Source organism: Littorina saxatilis, linkage group LG14 (genome assembly GCF_037325665.1).
Source record: "Littorina saxatilis isolate snail1 linkage group LG14, US_GU_Lsax_2.0, whole genome shotgun sequence".
Classification (NCBI taxonomy): Eukaryota; Metazoa; Mollusca; class Gastropoda; order Littorinimorpha; family Littorinidae; genus Littorina; species Littorina saxatilis.
Genome location: NC_090258.1, coordinates 30580324 through 30598342, shown reverse-complemented (window position 1 = coordinate 30598342; position 18019 = coordinate 30580324). Strand labels below are relative to the sequence as shown.

The 18019-nt window shown below is 38.6% G+C and overlaps 1 protein-coding gene across 3 annotated transcripts in view; it reads right to left on the bottom strand.

Moving 5' to 3' along the window:
- Positions 1-2438: 2438 nt before the first annotated feature.
- LOC138947546 (acyl-CoA-binding domain-containing protein 5-like) overlaps positions 2439-18019 on the bottom strand; it is a 43815-nt gene continuing 28234 nt past the window's right edge. For all 3 annotated transcript variants that reach the window (XM_070319035.1, XM_070319037.1, XM_070319036.1), the window contains 5 exons: positions 10272-10445; positions 9405-9616; positions 8479-8511; positions 7448-7545; positions 2439-3962 (listed from right to left, as the gene is read on the bottom strand). In XM_070319035.1, the coding sequence (XP_070175136.1) occupies positions 3944-3962; positions 7448-7545; positions 8479-8511; positions 9405-9616; positions 10272-10445 (536 nt within the window). In that variant the 3' untranslated portion in view covers positions 2439-3943. The remainder of the gene's footprint in view (positions 3963-7447; positions 7546-8478; positions 8512-9404; positions 9617-10271; positions 10446-18019) is intronic.

Here is an 18019-nt window from a genome sequence, read left to right as displayed (position 1 = left end):
AATACAGATATTGGAAGTTTTGCATTGTGTATTATTTTGTTGTGTTTGTGTGTGAGAGATATGCTACGGATGTTTCTAGGGTTTGTGTGTGTGAGAGATATGCTACGGATGTTTCTAGGGTTTGTGTGTGTGAGAGTTGTGCTACAGATATTGGAAGTTTTGCATTGTGTATTATTTTGTTGTGTTTGTGTGTGAGAGATATGCTACGGATGTTTCTAGGGTTTGTGTGTGTGAGAGTTATGCTACAGATATTGGAAGTTTTGCATTGTGTATTATTTTGTTGTGTTTGTGTGTGAGAGATATGCTACGGATGTTTCTAGGGTTTGTGTGTGTGAGAGATATGCTACAGATATTCGAAGTTTTGCATTGTGTATTATTTTGTTGTGTTTGTGTGTGAGAGATATGCCACGGATGTTTCTAGGGTTTGTGTGTGTGAGAGTTGTGCTACAGATATTGGAAGTTTTGCATTGTGTATTATTTTGTTGTGTTTGTGTGTGAGAGATATGCTACGGATGTTTCTAGGGTTTGTGTGTGTGAGAGATATGCTACGGATGTTTCTAGGGTTTGTGTGTGTGAGAGTTGTGCTACAGATATTGGAAGTTTTGCATTGTGTATTATTTTGTTGTGTTTGTGTGTGAGAGATATGCTACGGATGTTTCTAGGGTTTGTGTGTGTGAGAGTTATGCTACAGATATTGGAAGTTTTGCATTGTGTATTATTTTGTTGTGTTTGTGTGTGAGAGATATGCTACGGATGTTTCTAGGGTTTGTGTGTGTGAGAGTTATGCTACAGATATTGGAAGTTTTGCATTGTGTATTATTTTGTTGTGTTTGTGTGTGAGAGATATGCTACGGATGTTTCTAGGGTTTGTGTGTGTGAGAGATATGCTACGGATGTTTCTAGGGTTTGTGTGTGTGAGGGTTGTGCTACAGATATTGGAAGTTTTGCATTGTGTATTATTTTGTTGTGTTTGTGTGTGAGAGATATGCTACGGATGTTTCTAGGGTTTGTATGTGTGAGAGTTATGCTGCAGATATTGGAAGTTTTGCAGTGTATTATTTTGTTGTGTTTGTGTGTGAGAGATATGCTACGGATGTTTCTAGGGTTTGTGTGTGTGAGAGTTATGCTGCAGATATTGGAAGTTTTGCAGTGTATTATTTTGTTGTGTTTGTGTGTGAGAGATATGCTACGGATGTTTCTAGGGTTTGTGTGTGTGAGAGTTATGCTGCAGATATTGGAAGTTTTGCATTGTGTATTTGAGAGTTATGCTGCAGATGTTTTAAGTTTTGCATTGTGGTTGTGAGAGTTATGTTGCAAGATGTTGTGTGTGTGTGAGTTATGCTAAAGATGATGCAATGGTTTGTGTGTGCGAGAGTTATGCTGCTGATGTTGAAAGGTTTTGCATTGTGTGTATGAATTCTGCTGCAGAAGTTTCAAGGTTTTGTGTTTTTGTGTGTGAGAGATATGCTGCAGATGTTTCCAAGTTGTGTGTGCGAGTTATGCTGCAAGGTTTTTAGTTATGCACTATAGAAATCTCCTTAATAAAATAAAAGGTTTTGGATTGTGTGTGCGAGAGTTATGCTGCAGATGTTTCAAGTTTTGTAATGTGTTTGTGAGACTTATGGTACAAATGTTTCAAGTTTTGCATTGTGTGTGTATTGTGGATGGTTTAAGAATGTACCTAACATGGTTACTGTTGTCTTCTTTTGGTTTCAAAGTTGAAGTTGTGTGTGTCTGAGGTCTGCTCCAATTTTCTTTTTTTTTCCATGTTTCTGTTTTGTTTTATTGTTGTGATTTTGTGTTAATTTTGTCTTTTTTTGTGTGCATAATGCTGCTGCATGAGTTTGACAAGTTTTGCATTCTTTCAGGGTTTGTGTGTGTGTTCTAAGGCCAAAAAAAAAAAAATAGGTGTGGTTACGGTAACATAGCCAAAAAAATAGGGTAGGAAGGTAATCACTTTTTTTTTTTAAACTTTTTTTTCTAATGTGTCCAAATTAAACCTACTTGACAGGGAAATAAGTGTGCGACTCGAGCGCTGTCGCTTTCATTGCGTTTTCTGCACTCATTTTCTTTTTTTTATGACAAATGTAATAAAAAGTTATAGGGTCGGCCCTTAAAAATAGGGTAGGTCGGGTTACCGTTACCACACCTATTTTTTTGTTTTAGGCCTAATAGAATGTTTCAAGGTTTTGCATAGTGTGCGAGTTTGCCTGCAGTTGTGATGACAGAAATACAAAGTAATTCATAATGTTTCTCAGGTGTATGTACAGAAAATAAACTTTATGATGTGCACATGGATTTATAAATTATGTTTTTTTTGTGTGTGTGTGTATGTCATTACTTCCTCAGGTGACTTTAAAAAGGAAGTACTGCTATCTTTCTTGTCCTCTCTCTCACACACACGCACACACAATGAATACTGAAACACTAACAAAGAGTTAATGCCCGTTAGGATTTATTGAGCATTCATCATTTTTCTTTCATAAAACCATTGATACACACACACTAAAAACCAGCACTCTCTCTCTCTCTCTTACCAAGCACTACTCAATGAACACAATTGCTTGTCGTAGAAGCAGTTGAACATCAATCACACTTAAAAAAAAAAATCACAACCCTTTCTTCACAACTGAAAACTACAATAAATAAAATCATGTTATGGTTAAATTTGTACAGCATTCTTGTGAAATTAAAACAAATTTGTTCCCATGCATCAACCGCTTCAAAGCTATTCATCAGCTTTTGTTAAGGCAGCAAAATATTGCAAACACATTCTTGGCCAATTTTTTTCATATACACAGTAATCTGATTCTTCACATCTGTGACCGATTCACACAATAAAACTCCCTTTAAAAAATTCAGAATTGTGTCTGATAAGGGATTATCAGAAAGAATCAACTTTTCAACTCGATAATCAACTTTTAAAAGTCAATTTTTGGGGGTAATTTGTTTGATATGTTGGTCGAATCAAAAGTATACAGTACTTCCTTCTGAAAGCGACAACGTTAACCACCACGCAGTTCTGTCTAGGTTCTTAAATGGAATTTCTCTCTCTCTCTCTTTCTCTGCGTTCATAGGCTGAAACTCTTGTTTTCTTTGTGTATGACAGTTTTTACCCCTGCCATTTAGGCATCCCTCATGCCGCTTTCGGGGGACGAATGCTTGGTAAAAAAAGCCATGCGCGCAAACCCTAACCTTCACAAATTAGGTGTCATCAAAATGAAACTCACACACATTTCGAGTGGAATGCACATCATGTGATAATAAATGCCCCAAAACCTATACCATGATACCACAACAATGAACATCAACCCATCCTCGCTACGCACACAACATCAAATTAAAATACAGTTTACTTGGGAATTACTTCAACCATCCTTACCCGCACACACTTCCAGGAGGCTCTTGCTTGCCTTTCAAACAATCCATTATCCAAAGTGTCATTCTTGAAATTTATTTTACAAATCAAATATCACAGATTGTTTCACGCCATTAATAAAAATTGCAACTATAAGGATAAAAAGAATTCATCCATGCCACATTCACAGAAGCACTCTCACCTCAGAAAATAAAACACACCATACCAGTCTTGACAAACAAACTTACCCATTGCAATTCCAGTGTGAAACTAATACTCAAGGCATGTTCTTGTCATCGGAGTCGCTCTCTTGCTCTCCTACACACTCCTCTCTGTCTCTCTTCTGTCTGTCTGTCTGTCTGTCTGTCTGTCTCTCTCGCACACACACACGCACACACACACACACACACACACACACACACACTCTCTCTCTCTAAAGTTCACACACATTTGTGACTTTGGCCTCAGCAGGTAGGAAGAGACATAACTGCATCATATCAAAACAAGTGTACTGACAGTGATTGAGTTAATCCATTCCACACAAGTCCCTGGGAGTTAAAATAAAAATGGCCGACTCCGTTCCTCTCATCTTGGAGCACCCCGTCTGCAATCAAAAGATAAACAGATACAGTTTTTTTCTTTTACAAACATCAAATGCAAAGACAAAAGAAAAAAATAACAGTATGTCAATAACAGCTTAACAAAGTTAAACTTATAAAACTGATGAGCGCATGCATGCAACAATTGCACTCAATATTGTAGTGGTTCACAGTGAAAGAGGGAATGGTCTCTTGCTTTTATTGAGGCAAACGTTCCCACGTGACATTACAGGCCAGTCAGTAGTGAGAGGTGTGTTTGAAACACAAGGACCAGGAGTACATGTGGAAAGCTTGCCTCACTTAAGGTTTTCACTCTTTCACAACCCATACAAGCCTGACAGTTATTTTACCAACACAAGCCTGACAGAGTTATTTTACCCATACAAGCCTGACAGAGTTATTTTACCCATACAAGCCTGACAGAGTTATTTTACCCATACAAGCCTGACAGAGTTATTTTACCCACACAAGCCTGACAGTTATTTTACCCACACAAGCCTGAAAGTTATTCTACCCATACAAGCCTGACAGTTATTTTACCCATACAAGCCTGACAGAGTTATTTTACCCATACAAGCCTGACAGAGTTATTTTACCCACACAAGCCTGACAGAGTTATTTTACCCATACAAGCCTGACAGAGTTATTTTACCCACACAAGCCTGACAGTTATTTTACCCACACAAGCCTGAAAGTTATTCTACCCATACAAGCCTGACAGTTATTTTACCCATACAAGCCTGACAGAGTTATGTTACCCATACAAGCCTGACAGTTATTTTACCCATACAAGCATGACAGAGTTATTTTACCCATACAAGCCTGACAGAGTTATGTTACCCATACAAGCCTGACAGTTATTTTACCCACACAAGCCTGAAAGTTATTCTACCCATACAAGCCTGACAGTTATTTTACCCATACAAGCCTGACAGAGTTATTTTACCCATACAAGCCTGACAGAGTTATTTTACCCACACAAGCCTGACAGAGTTATTTTACCCATACAAGCCTGACAGAGTTATTTTACCCACACAAGCCTGACAGTTATTTTACCCACACAAGCCTGAAAGTTATTCTACCCATACAAGCCTGACAGTTATTTTACCCATACAAGCCTGACAGAGTTATGTTACCCATACAAGCCTGACAGTTATTTTACCCATACAAGCATGACAGAGTTATTTTACCCATACAAGCCTGACAGAGTTATGTTACCCATACAAGCCTGACAGTTATTTTACCCATACAAGCCTGACAGAGTTATTTTACCCATACAAGCCTGACAGTTATTTTACCCATACAAGCCTGACAGAGTTATCTTACCCATACAAGCCCGACAGAGTTATCTTACCCATACAAGCCTGACAGAGTTATTTTACCCATACAAGCCTGACAGAGTTATTTTACCCATACAAGCCTGACAGAGTTATTTTACCCATACAAGCCCCACAGAGTTATTTTACCCATACAAGCCTCACAGAGTTATTTTACCCATACAAGCCTCACAGAGTTATTTTCGGAGTTCACTTTTGTCTTGTTCTTGAGCAGGTTTATATAGGAGGCACAACTAAAACCCTTCCACCCACTCCAAATTTTCTGCAATAGACTAACTCTGTCGGGTTTGTATGGGTTGTGAAACTAGAGTGAATACTCTTGCTTTTAGTGTGTGGCAAGCTTTCAACGTGAGCTCCTTGTCCAGTTGTTTCAAAAACACACCCCTTGATAGTTACCTGCCTATATTAACAGCTATTGTGTTTTCAGCGTAGCAATAGGGTCCGATATTTAGACGAGACAAGTATAATGCCGACGAGTCGAAGACGAGTCGCATTATACTTGTTCGAGTCTAAATATCGGACCCTATTGCTACGCTGAAAATACAATAGCGATTATATAGCTGTTCTGACCTTGATTTGTTGTTCCAAACTTACAAAATGACAGTTTTTGCGTCCATGCGTTGATCTCAGGTTTTGATAGCAGACGCCGTTTCTTATGCGCATTAGTTTTGCGCAGGCGCCACACTGACTTTGGAAAAAAACTCGATTTGACAACACAGCTGTTAAACAGCTTTTTATTAGTTCATTCGTATACAACAAAAAGAAGTTTGAGGTTTTTTTAATTTTGAACAAGACTACTTATGAAGAAGACCAAAACACAACATCAACGGAAAACTAGAAACAACTGAAGAACTAGGATGCAACAAGGGGAGGAGAAGAGAACAGCTAATCCGTACAACGCGAACAGACGGCAGTGAAGTTTTCAGTTTGGTGAATGGCATTTATACTTGTCTCGCCATGAAGCGAATTTTTCAACCTCAGTTATAAACGACTACATGAATGTTAGTGTCATGGGTTGAACATCAATACTTCAGAGGGGAATTGGGGTATTTAATGTGGAGTTACGAGATTACTAAAGCCGAATGCGAAAGTTTGTGTCAATCGGCAACTTAGCTCACACAGGCACACAAAAACGGCTGTTCCGTTTTACTTCCCTGTTTGTACTACATCTTTCGACTTTGGGCATTTTGTGGTGTTTAGGGACAGAAAATAATTGGTTTAGTCCTGTTTCATCAGGAAGTTAGCAGAAAAGGGTATGCTATCAACATTTGTAAAGCTGAAAAACATTCCCGAGAAGAATTTCAAGTTATCAGTGTGTGCTGTTGTCGATTGAAACATCGTGTGGTACAGATGGGTTAACCGGAACCATGCGTCTTTGTTATTGTCAATATGCTTTTGGATATTGGCAAAAATGGCCGATTTCCGTAGCATTATGCTTTGATGACCGGAAGAGACCATCCAATCACAGCCCCCAAATTCCCCCACGTGTCCCATCAGAATAGCTATATAATGTCACATGGGATGTTTGACTCGATAAACGCATAAAAACCCGACAGTTACCTCCGCACATCGTCTATAATTAATTGAGTATGTGAATGATGTGATGGTGTACTGCCCGAGTTGTACCTGTCGACAGTGAGATGTGTGAGTTTGGTGTAGATATGTTTTGAATTTGTTTGAGATTTTGATTAAAAGTTTATAACAGTGGAACCCCCCTGTTAAGACCCCCCACCCACCCATTTAGGCCAACAACAAAAAGTCTGTTTACGGTATCCCGACCGACCCTATTTTTTCGCGCGACCCTAGACTTTTTTTGGCATTTGGGAAGAAAAAAAGTCTGTTTTTTGGCAAAATAACTTAAAAATGTTTTTTTGGGGGGGAAAAAAATAAAAATAAAATTTCCCGACCTACCGACCCTATTTTTTTTGCCTATGTTACCGTAAACAGACTATTTTTTTTTTGTTGGCCTTAAAGACCCTGCTTTCTCAAATGTTCTGTTCATAACCTGTGTAAATTGACCTCCACTTTAAGACTCCCTCCCTTTGGAGACCTGACTTTCTCACATATCTGAAGGCCTGGGTTCCACTGTATAATAAACTGTGGTCGCCAGTCTCATCTGTTGTGTCGACTATTTAAAAATCAAACTAACTGACCTTCGTCGGCAGAGGAGGTTGATGATGAAGGGGGCGAGGAAGGGCCAGACCACCAACAGGAACACAACCTTTTTCGACATGCCTGGGAAGGGCCAATACTGTCAAAAAAAATAAAAACGCAGAGATTAGGTACAGTGTACGTTGTTCCCAGGCAATAATTGAACAATAATCATAATTAACAATCATACGATAAACCATAATTTAGGATGAAAGTCTCTTGTTAATTACAATACAGTCTAGAGACATTGTGCTTGCTGCCACGCCAGCCGAGAAAATGTTCTCTCTTTATTTTTGCTGTGCTGGCTACAAAAACCCCTCCGCGCGGAATTGTTTCCAGACACATCGTACGTAGGGTGAATACATGTTATTCTCTCAGGTGTCAGGAGATTGGTGTCGCATAACTCTCCCTTACTCTACTGCACCTTTGCTATGCATTTACAGCTCTTACTTCCCTTTGTTTCGCAGATCTTGAAATAGCGCTGACTGCCTCGTTTGTTTAAGATTTCAAGCAGAGTTTAGATACAGTGTTGTTTCCAGACCAAGAGATCAATAGATCAGTTGTACCCGGATTTAAAATATATACGAAGGTCAGTTAGTTTGACTAATATGTAAGCGCCTAGGGCTATATCTAGATTAGGCGCAAAAAAATGATCACAATAATAATAATAATAATTAATGTCCTGGCTAAGACCTATTATGTGTAAAAACTGTTGGACTGTGGGTGTCCATTGGCTACCTTTGTGAACAAAGCAGATACACTCATACAGATCAAAAAGTATGCGCCAGTGACCGGAGACCAAAGTCTGTGAACAACACGGTACAGTGCAAGTATAAAGAATAGGATTCAACTGAAAAGTTTGCTGCTGGGTTGATTCTTAACATGAGACACTTTGCATACACACAAAAAACTGCCTGTGAGAACAAAAATGACACGACTTTTAAGGGTTCAGACACATAAACTAGGTTTTGGGAATAAAACAGCATAACATTAGCAATATATAATCTCTCATGTAAACCAAAGAAAGCCTTACCTTGGACTGCCGTATTGCCTTCTTTGCCTGTTCCTGCAAGAAAGAAACACACACACTTAGCACCAAAAAGACAATTCAATCCAGTACGTGGTACCTGCAAGCAAAGGACAACCTTGGGACCAGTCAAGTGTCCCAACATTAATCAATCAATCAATCAATCAATGAGTCTTATATCGCGCATATTCCGTGGGTACAGTTCTAGGCGCTCTGCAGTGATGCCGTGTGAGATGAAATTTTATTCGGCCAGTAGATTGCAGCCATTTCGGCGCATATTTACCTTTCACGGCCTATTATTCCAAGTCACACGGGTAATAGGTAGACAATTATTAACTGTGCCTAAGCAATTTTGCCAGGAAAGACCCTTTTGTCAATCGTGGGATCTTTAACGTGCACACCCAATGTAGTGTACACGGGGGGAGGTTCGGACACCGAAGAGAGTCTGCACACAAAGTTGACTCTGTGAAATAAATTTCCGCCGAACCTGGGATCGAACTCACGCTGACAGCAGCCAACTGAATACAAATCCAGCGCGCTACCAACTGAGCTATATCCCCGCTATATCATGACAGGTATATTCTGGTTAAGATAACAGACAAAAGGACAAGGCAAGTGTCCTCTCATCAGAGGGGCCGCGCATATCAGATACCACTGAGAGAGAGAGAGAGAGAGAGAGAGAGAGAGACAGAGAGACAGAGACAGAGAGAGAGGAGAGAGAGAGAGAGAGAGAGAGAGAGAGAGAGAGAGAGAGAGAGAGAGAGAGACAGAGAGACAGAGACAGAGAGAGACAGAGCGCAAAGATCGCTCAGAACATTTTTTGGACATGTTTGTTTTCAGTTTGCTTTTCTGTTGCTCAAAATAAAAGGATTAACAAAATGTTTAAAAAAACTAAAAAAACATCTGCACCTACTTCACACACAAACACCTACCTCTCTCTGGAGCTTCACGGTCAATTCGAGTGACGCCAGTCGGTTGCTGATGTCCGTCATGTCTTGCTGCAAGCGGATCAGCGTCAGCAGAATTTGCTCGTCTAGGCTGCCGCTGAGCTGCCGACCTCCACCCCCTCGCCTCTGACCTCCGCCCCCTGCCCCTGAGGGGAAGAGGCCGCGTCTACTGCTGCCCCCTGTGTTTCTGCTGGTGTCTGCAGAACATTTTTTTTTTTTTTTACACATGAGGAGTGTTGCTTTTTGCTTCAAAGTCAATTTAATGTGTGCATTGATTTTCCATATCAAGCATGAATTAGAGGTTTAAAAGAAGGGAGGTAGTCATGCCTGACTTAAAGCTATATACCGTAGACCACATCATTATCTGGAAGTATTTTAAACAAGGATTATTTCACCTGAATCACACCATATCAGCCTCTGTGTGCGTAAACAGTTGGATAAGTTATAATTTCAACTATGGGTCTAATGATCTCTTACTGCTAAGAGTCTTATAAACCTTGCACATGTCTACAGAAAATATTTACATTATATTTACCTCCTTAAAATAGTTCGAGAGATTATCTCATACAAAAGCCTATACTACTTACTACACAAGCAAGGCTAAAGGAGGGTCCTTAATTGCATGAGCCCGAAGTCTACTTCGCAAAAACTTCGCGAAGTCTTTTTAAACCAAAAACTCAGTGCTAAAGCTCCGTGCGGCCAGTTTTGTGAAGCATACTTCCCAAAGTCGACTTCACCCAATTATAGGGACAGGCTTTTCTCTTACAGATTCTGAAAATCTCATCACAGCTTTTTATGAAACATTCTCAAAGTCTGCACTTAGTCATTCACAGGACCATGGCAATTGCTTACCTCTTCCACTGTTCCACGAAGCACCACCGCCATCGCGACCTGAAGTGTACGACCCCTGTGTCGCCCTTGACGACGCACCGTCTTCCTGCCCTCCCCCACGACTGGACACAAGGTCACAGTTGCCGCCGAAGGTCAAATCCTCATCCAAGGTGGCTGCCTCATCTACCTCATCACCTGGGAGAAGTGGAAAAAAGTTCAAGGTCACCTTGAGATGAAGACTAAGATTTACAGCCTTGAAAAAGCAGGTTTAGGTCAAACTAATCTTGAGGAAAAGTAGCCTGAGGTTAACGTGACCTTGAGTTAAGAAATGTCAAGGTCATAAGCCATACATAGGAAAATGTTGCCTAACTGCCAGTCTATCAGATTTACTTTTTTTTTTTAAATGCATCGTAGACCAGTCTTTAGGAGGAAGGATGCCCATATGCATTTTAATGAATTACTTGCCAAACAAATCAATAAAATATTTCTCTCTTTGATAGGGTGATATTCTCAAAAAGACACTGGACTAAATTAATCATGTCTTCTACGAAGAGAAAGGGGGAATGTACGTTCTGGCTCACCGATTCCGACAGACCCTAAATATTAACGCAAAATAGGCTTCTGGACTAAACTTTTACTAAAATGAAACATGCGACAAAATCAGAAAAATACTGCATAAATCCATACAAAAAAAAAAATACAGTAAAGTAAGGTTGTTTTGAACCAATGCCGGGTCTGTCGGAATCAGTAACCCAGAACGTACATTCCCCCTTTCTCTTATACAACATTCTTAAGCTCAATACGCTCTCTCATTTACAAACTTTACTTCATATGTTCTTTCACTGTTAGAATTATATCTGATACATGCAATGTGACTGTCTAAACGAATAGTTAACTCTTTACAAGTGATTCTATTTTTACTTTTTCTTCCCGTCCTATTTGAATCCCCTTTTTTAAAAACTGCTTTTTCAGATCTTCTATATCGATTGGCTTGTTATATTCAGCTCGTGTTTTTGTTTGAATACTTGCTTTCTTACTTTTGTAGTCATCAAAGTCTGTTTGTATCTGTTTGAATTCTTCGTCAGAAACTTTTGAATCTTCAAGTGCTTTACTGATAGACAGTTTTAGGCTAGACAATTTTGATGATGCAAGAGTGGAAATGGATTCGTGTTTTTCAAGCTTTTTCACAATTTTTTTCATTATAGCTGATGCTATAAATGATAAACCACCAACTGCTGCTGCGACACCACCTAGGATTAGAGAAACTGGAGTCCCTACTCCGGTAGCTAACAGAATTGTTCCCGTTACACCTGCAGCTGATGCAAGGATAGTAGAACCAGTGCTGGCATTAGAAAGGCTGTTGTAAGTTGTTGAGTACTTACGTCTAGCGCGAGAATATTTTTCTAATTCATCTTCTAGTTGTTTTTGTATATTACTAATGTGTGCCAGTCTGAATTGTTGACTTTCTGCTGCACTTTCATCAATATTAGGATAAAGCTTCACACTGCTAGTCATCTTTTAATGCAAAATATAAAATATTTATCTTAATTCTCACTGGCCAGTGTTTCTGCTAAGCTTTGAAGCTGTTCATTGCTTAACACCTTATCTGTATAGTAGAAAGCAATCAAATCAAGATAAGTAAGATTAATACTTCTTATTTCTGTTAAATTATTTATATCTGCGTTAACAACAACATTTTGGTTTGACGTCTGTTTTTTTATTGTGTTAGAATCCTTTTGAACAGCAATAAATACTCTGACTTCTTCAACATTTAATGGTCTCCAGTTGAGATTTATTCCTCTCATTAGAACAGTGTTTGTGGTTTCTTCCCTTTTCCTGACAACTATATCAAATATCATAGTTGCATTCTGCCCTATTGGAAGCTTGGGTATAAAATCGACAATGGTGTCAGCGTCCTTTTCAACACTTTGTTTTCTGTGAATGAGATAGTTGTTCTTATGGAAAGGTTTAACTGCAACTTCTCCCCTGCTGTTAATCGCAGGAACAAGGCTAACAATTAGTGGTCCAGCATTGATTGACTTACGGAATGTGTCGTCTTTTCCAACAAGAGTGTATGGACTCACAAGTTCAAACTTCATTTCCCAGTCAATCTTTTTCATAACAGGACTAAGTACCCATTTTTTATTCTGATGTTTCCACATGTAGAATGTGTCATCGACAATTGGATCAGGTACATTAACATCACGGATTTGACCTAGTTTGAGGAATCTTGGTTTCTTTTCATCGTCGATTTCCTTTCTCTTGTAATAACCGGTGTCTGTAAACTCGAATGCATACACTGCACCAACTTCAGCATTGCTCTCAAAGTCGATAGCGTCTGCTAAATCTTTCAACTCTATAGTTGAACATGCAACAGGATAAGCTATTGTAGGTCCACTCGACATTTTAATACTCAATATTTTATGGAACTATTTCCAATGTAATGTTAAACAAACAATCAACTGGTTGTCCACTTTGATTTTTCAGATCAATGTGTAGGAATTCATGACACCCTTCCTCCAAGTCCTTGAACTGAAGTGTCTTAAATGTTGGCACGTGCATTTTACAAAAAGAGGCATCACTCGGTGGAAGAATTCTAAGCAGATCAGAACGCTGATCATTAAACAGATTATAGGATGTGTTAAGCTCTCTCATGTGAACAAACAGTACACTGTTAACATCCATGTCAATGGGACGTGTTCCCTTGTATAAATTTGTAATTCCAAGCATATCAAGGAGTTTGGTTGGAAACTCAACGTTTACTTCTCTAGTTTTGGGCATAGTAAGAGTAGCAATGAGACTTGCATGATTTAAACTCGCTGTAATACCTACTGGAGCAAACAATTCTTTCTCTAAAGTGCAGAAGTCATAGTAACCATCTTCTACAGAATGTGTTTTACCATTAATTCTAACCCAGTTGTTAGCCTTTTTTTTACTGATATTATACCAAGTAACCTTGTACATAATTTCATGCAGTGCAACTTTCATTCCTCCATTTTGATTGTTGATAGGGTTTGCAAGTTTAACTGGCACACTAGTCTTCACATTTGTTAGTGTGATAAACATTTTTTATTCAACAACAAAAATGAGTCAGTATAAATTCAACAAAGACGTTAAATACAAAACTGGACCATATTACAATCCAAAGACTATTTCTTTCCATGAGTTGGACTTTGCTGTAACAGAAACACAATCCATTCGCGTTAAAGTGCCTGACCCATTCCATTCTTACCTAAATCCCCCAATCAAAAATGATAGTGTTCCAAAGATGTGGAACTCTCACCCAATTCAGTTCTATCAGAATCAGTTAAACTTTGCAATATTCTGTGCAACCACAGGATGTGGAGTGTCCTATGCAGACCACATGAATAATTCAAACTTACTGACAAAGTGTGTGTACACATTTCACGTTTACTATCAGTGCAGAAGAATCTTGTCTGAACTTCAGGCACCAATGCCGCATGAAAAGAGCTGGAACCCATTCAACAATAGGATAAACATGAAAGTGTATGAGCGTCTCTGCAATGAATTCAATATAGATTTTAAGACCGACTTTAGGCAAAAGCAAGACAAAAACCATGGCATGGGAACACTATATTTATGGGGTGTCCACAGGAGGTATAATTTTGATTACTGGCCAGGTCATACATCTTTTTCTTCAAATGTGCAGGTACAGTTAGGATCAATAGAACAAGAGCACCACAATGCATGGACTACTTTTATATTAGACACCGGCAAAGGTTTCACTGGATCAGGTGTTGAAAGGATCAATGAATCTATCCGAACATATGCGTGGTGCTTGCTAGGCTCGCAGGCACAGACACGATCAAACATAATGAGAACAAGCACAGGGTTTGGTGCACAGAAACAGTTGTTATCAAATTTAGAAGATGTCATAAACTCTGCAGTTGATCTGCCTTCCAGCATCAAAAGGTATCAAGACTCTCTCCGTTATGCAAGATCAAAAGTTGACTTTGCTGTTGGTAACGGCCTTTACATGTTACCTTCTGATCTCCAGCTGCAGATTGGAACAATAACAAATTATAACAATGAAATCATTATTGCTAGTGACACCCAGCCGCTTGGAAAGGGTGAAGAACTGAATTCAGAAATCAGAACGATGTTACAGCCATATCACAATGAACAGAAACAAAGCGTGACAAGTGAAGATCACGCTGCAGGTGAAGATCATTCTGTCACTAGTGATGATCAAGCTGTTAGTATTAGTGATGATCATGAATCGCAGAAGACTGCTCTAGTAATTGGTGGAGTGGGTGTAGGCTTACTTTTGCTTTATTCTCGTTAGCAGAACACCTGCAATTAAAACTATTAGAGTCCAGAGATGTTCAGCCATGAAACCAACAACTTTACCTGCAAAAGATAACAGCCAGCTAACAATTGAACCAATGATTCCTGGAAGTGCACCCAAAGCTTTTGCTGCTAGTTTCTTTAATAGTTCTGCAATGTGTTTGAGTTGTTTCTTTACCCATCCCGGATCAGATGGAGATGAAGGTGGAGGTGGAGGTGGAGGTGTGACAGTGCCACCTGTGAGTGTTAACACTAATGTGCTTATTGCAAATCCTAACGCAGTTAGTATACTAGCTATTGTGATTCCCTGCTCTCTGAAAAGCGTTCTAATTCTTTCAGCAAGAGTTGTGTCTTCGTAAAGGATTCTTTGAATTGTATTTTTTATTCTGCTGACCTGTGTTCTCAGTTGTTCTCTATTGTTACTTAGAACTTCTAACCTTATGGCTTTCTCCTCCTGCAAATCTTTTAAACGCTTAGAAATTCTGTTTTTTACTTCTTGTTCTAGGTTCAAATCATCAGCATCAGCAAGTTTTTGTTTCTCTTTGTTTATATCTTCATCCAGCTGACCTAGTTTTGACAGATTATTTGCTATTTCACCTCTGATGGTTTGTAGTGATTGATTAAGGGCTTCTATTTCTCTCATAGGTAATAGTTCATGTGGAGTCTTCAGTGAAGTTTCCTCAGAAAAAGAAGTCTCTATCTCTTGTATAAGTTGATCAGCCTCATCTGCAAGTTTATTAAGATCTTGCAATGGAACAGATTCTATTTGAGTAGCAGTTGGTAGTCCTAGTTCTGCTTGTTGAAGTAAGGAAACAACATGGGAAGGTGATGACCGTGTGCTAGGCACAATATCTAATTGCCTAAGTCGATTAGCAGTAAGTTTTTGTTTTAGTGAAACTTTTGATAGAAACTTAGCAGGATTAGATTTATATGTAAGTTGGACTTTTTCTCCTTTATCGCTAGTTGTATATAAATGATTTGCTTCCATTTTGAACTGGTTTGGATCTAAAACATCAGGTTCTTCTCCTAAACTTTTGTAGAAATCTCTAACTTTACCTTCCAGAAGTTCATGTCGTGCCACCTCATAATGCAGTGAATGGTGGTAGGGAACCAAAGGGATTGCTTCGCTCATGTCGTCCGCTGGCTCAAATAAATCTTCAAATCCACCTTCTGCCATTTGTAACTTATTTTTTATTTTGAAAATAAAAAAAGATGGCACAATCGTTCGGTTCTGTTCTTGATCCTTACAGAAGGCTGAAAGAACCTCTCGGGGTAAAAGGAATAAGGCAAACAGTTATAGTTACAAATAATCCTTCTACTATTGATCAGAATGAAATACTTACTGTTAGGTTTCCTAATCTAGGTAAGAACGATGTTATTGTACCAGGCACTGTAAGACTATCATTCAAATTAGAATTAGAATCTGGCTCAGATGAAAATAGGACTTTGGCTTATAATGTAGGAAGAGCAATTGTGAGGAAGATTACTGTCAAACTGGAAGGGCGGGAAGTGATGTCATTGAATAATGCAGATGTATTTTTAGTTTACGCAGATAATTGGTTGACTGACAATGAAAAGAAAAACAGAGTGTTTCAAGGGATTCAGTCAGACAATGGGATAAAAGTTAGAATAGGAGCAGGAGATAAAGCTGACAACAAAAAAGATAACGCTGTCAATGTTGCTTTTGGAAACAAATTTTGTATTCCACTTGACTTTGAACTCATAAATTCACATCCTCCCTTCTATCAAGGAGCATTGCGTGACAGGCTGTCATACGACCTGACTTTCAATAGTTATGATCGTGTTATGCTTTCACAAGACCCGGAAGCAAAGTATAAGGTGTCTGGAATTTCTTTAGAGTTTGATGTTGTAAACCATCCTGAACTGGCTAGACTTATAGAAAATCAGTACAGTTCTAAGCTGCCTATCTATTATGAAAGAGTGTTGAATCACAGTACACTTTCAAAAAGCCAGGCTGATCCAATCTGGAACATTAACTTGAATACACCAGCTAGGTCAATGAAGGGAATACTTATGTTGTTTGAGGAACCAAAAGATTCATATGAAAGGCAAATAGAAAAGTTTTACAATCCACTAATCAATAGAGTATATTGCACAATTGAAGGGCAGCCAAACCAAATATTTGCATCTGGCATGCTGCCATACCAACACTATGATGAAGCAAGAAAGTACTTTACTGGAGGAAGATTGAAAGACCCAACATCTGATCTTGTGGCTAAAGATCTACATTTACACGGTGTTGGCGTAGAAGATTTCTTGACAAATAAATATGCGTTATGGCTGGATCTCAGAACAACTGACGACAACAAACTGCATGGAAGTGGAAGGCGAATTGAAAACGGATCAGAAGGAATCACAATACAAATTGAAAAGGAAGTAGGGAGTAGTAGTAAATCAGTTAAGATCTACGTGTTTGTTGTGTCAGATGCGCAGTTAAACATCTCTGAAAGCAGATTACAGGATATTGTTTATTGAACGTGTTAAAATGAAGTATCTAGATTTTCTTCCAAAAGATCCACACTGTTCTTTGATTTGTGGGGCAACAGGTTGCGGCAAAACAAGATATGTTTTGGATTTATTACAGACTGTTTACATAAATCACTTTGAACACATAGTCATATTCTGTCCAACCATAAAGCATAACAGAACATACAAGGAGAGAAAATTCATATGGTCTGATCAAAATATATTTATTGTAAATCCTTCTGATCGTCTAAATGTTTGCTTGGAGCATTATTTCGATCTTTTTCAGAACACGCCAACACTGTTTATTATTGATGACTGTGCAGCAGAACGTGACATTGTTAGAAAGAAAAGTGCACTAGCAAAGCTTGCATTCAGTGGACGACATGCATTAATATCAGTTTGGATATTAACACAAAAATACAATGCAGTTCTGAAAGACTTTAGAGAGCAACTCAAAACAATAACATTGTTCTATTCAAAGGACCGTGACAGTTTTGAAGAGTGCCTTCGAGAAAATGATGTCATTGAAAACAAACAGGAGAGAGAAAGAATAAAGAATAATCTGAAATCTTCTAAGCACTCGAAACTGGTTTTAAAAACTGATCAACCAGTTCAGTATGTATGTTTGTAGAAATCCTTGCTAAGTTCTTACCAAGTTCTTACTCAAGTTCTTACTCAAGTTTTTACTCAAGTTCTTACTCAAGTTTTTACTAAGTTCTTGTCAAGTTCTTACTCAAGTTCTTACACAAGTTCTTGTCAAGTTCTTACTCAAGTTCTTGTTAAGTTCCTACCTAAGTTCTTACTCAAGTTCTTGTTAAGTTCCTACCTAAGTTCTTGTTAAGTTCCTACCTAAGTTCTTACTCAAGTTTAATTACTAGATTTTAATTTTATTCTGCATCAAAATAAAATGAACTGTGATGAATTGCTGATGCAGACTGCTACAGATATTGAAATCTGTGACAGTAGGACTATAC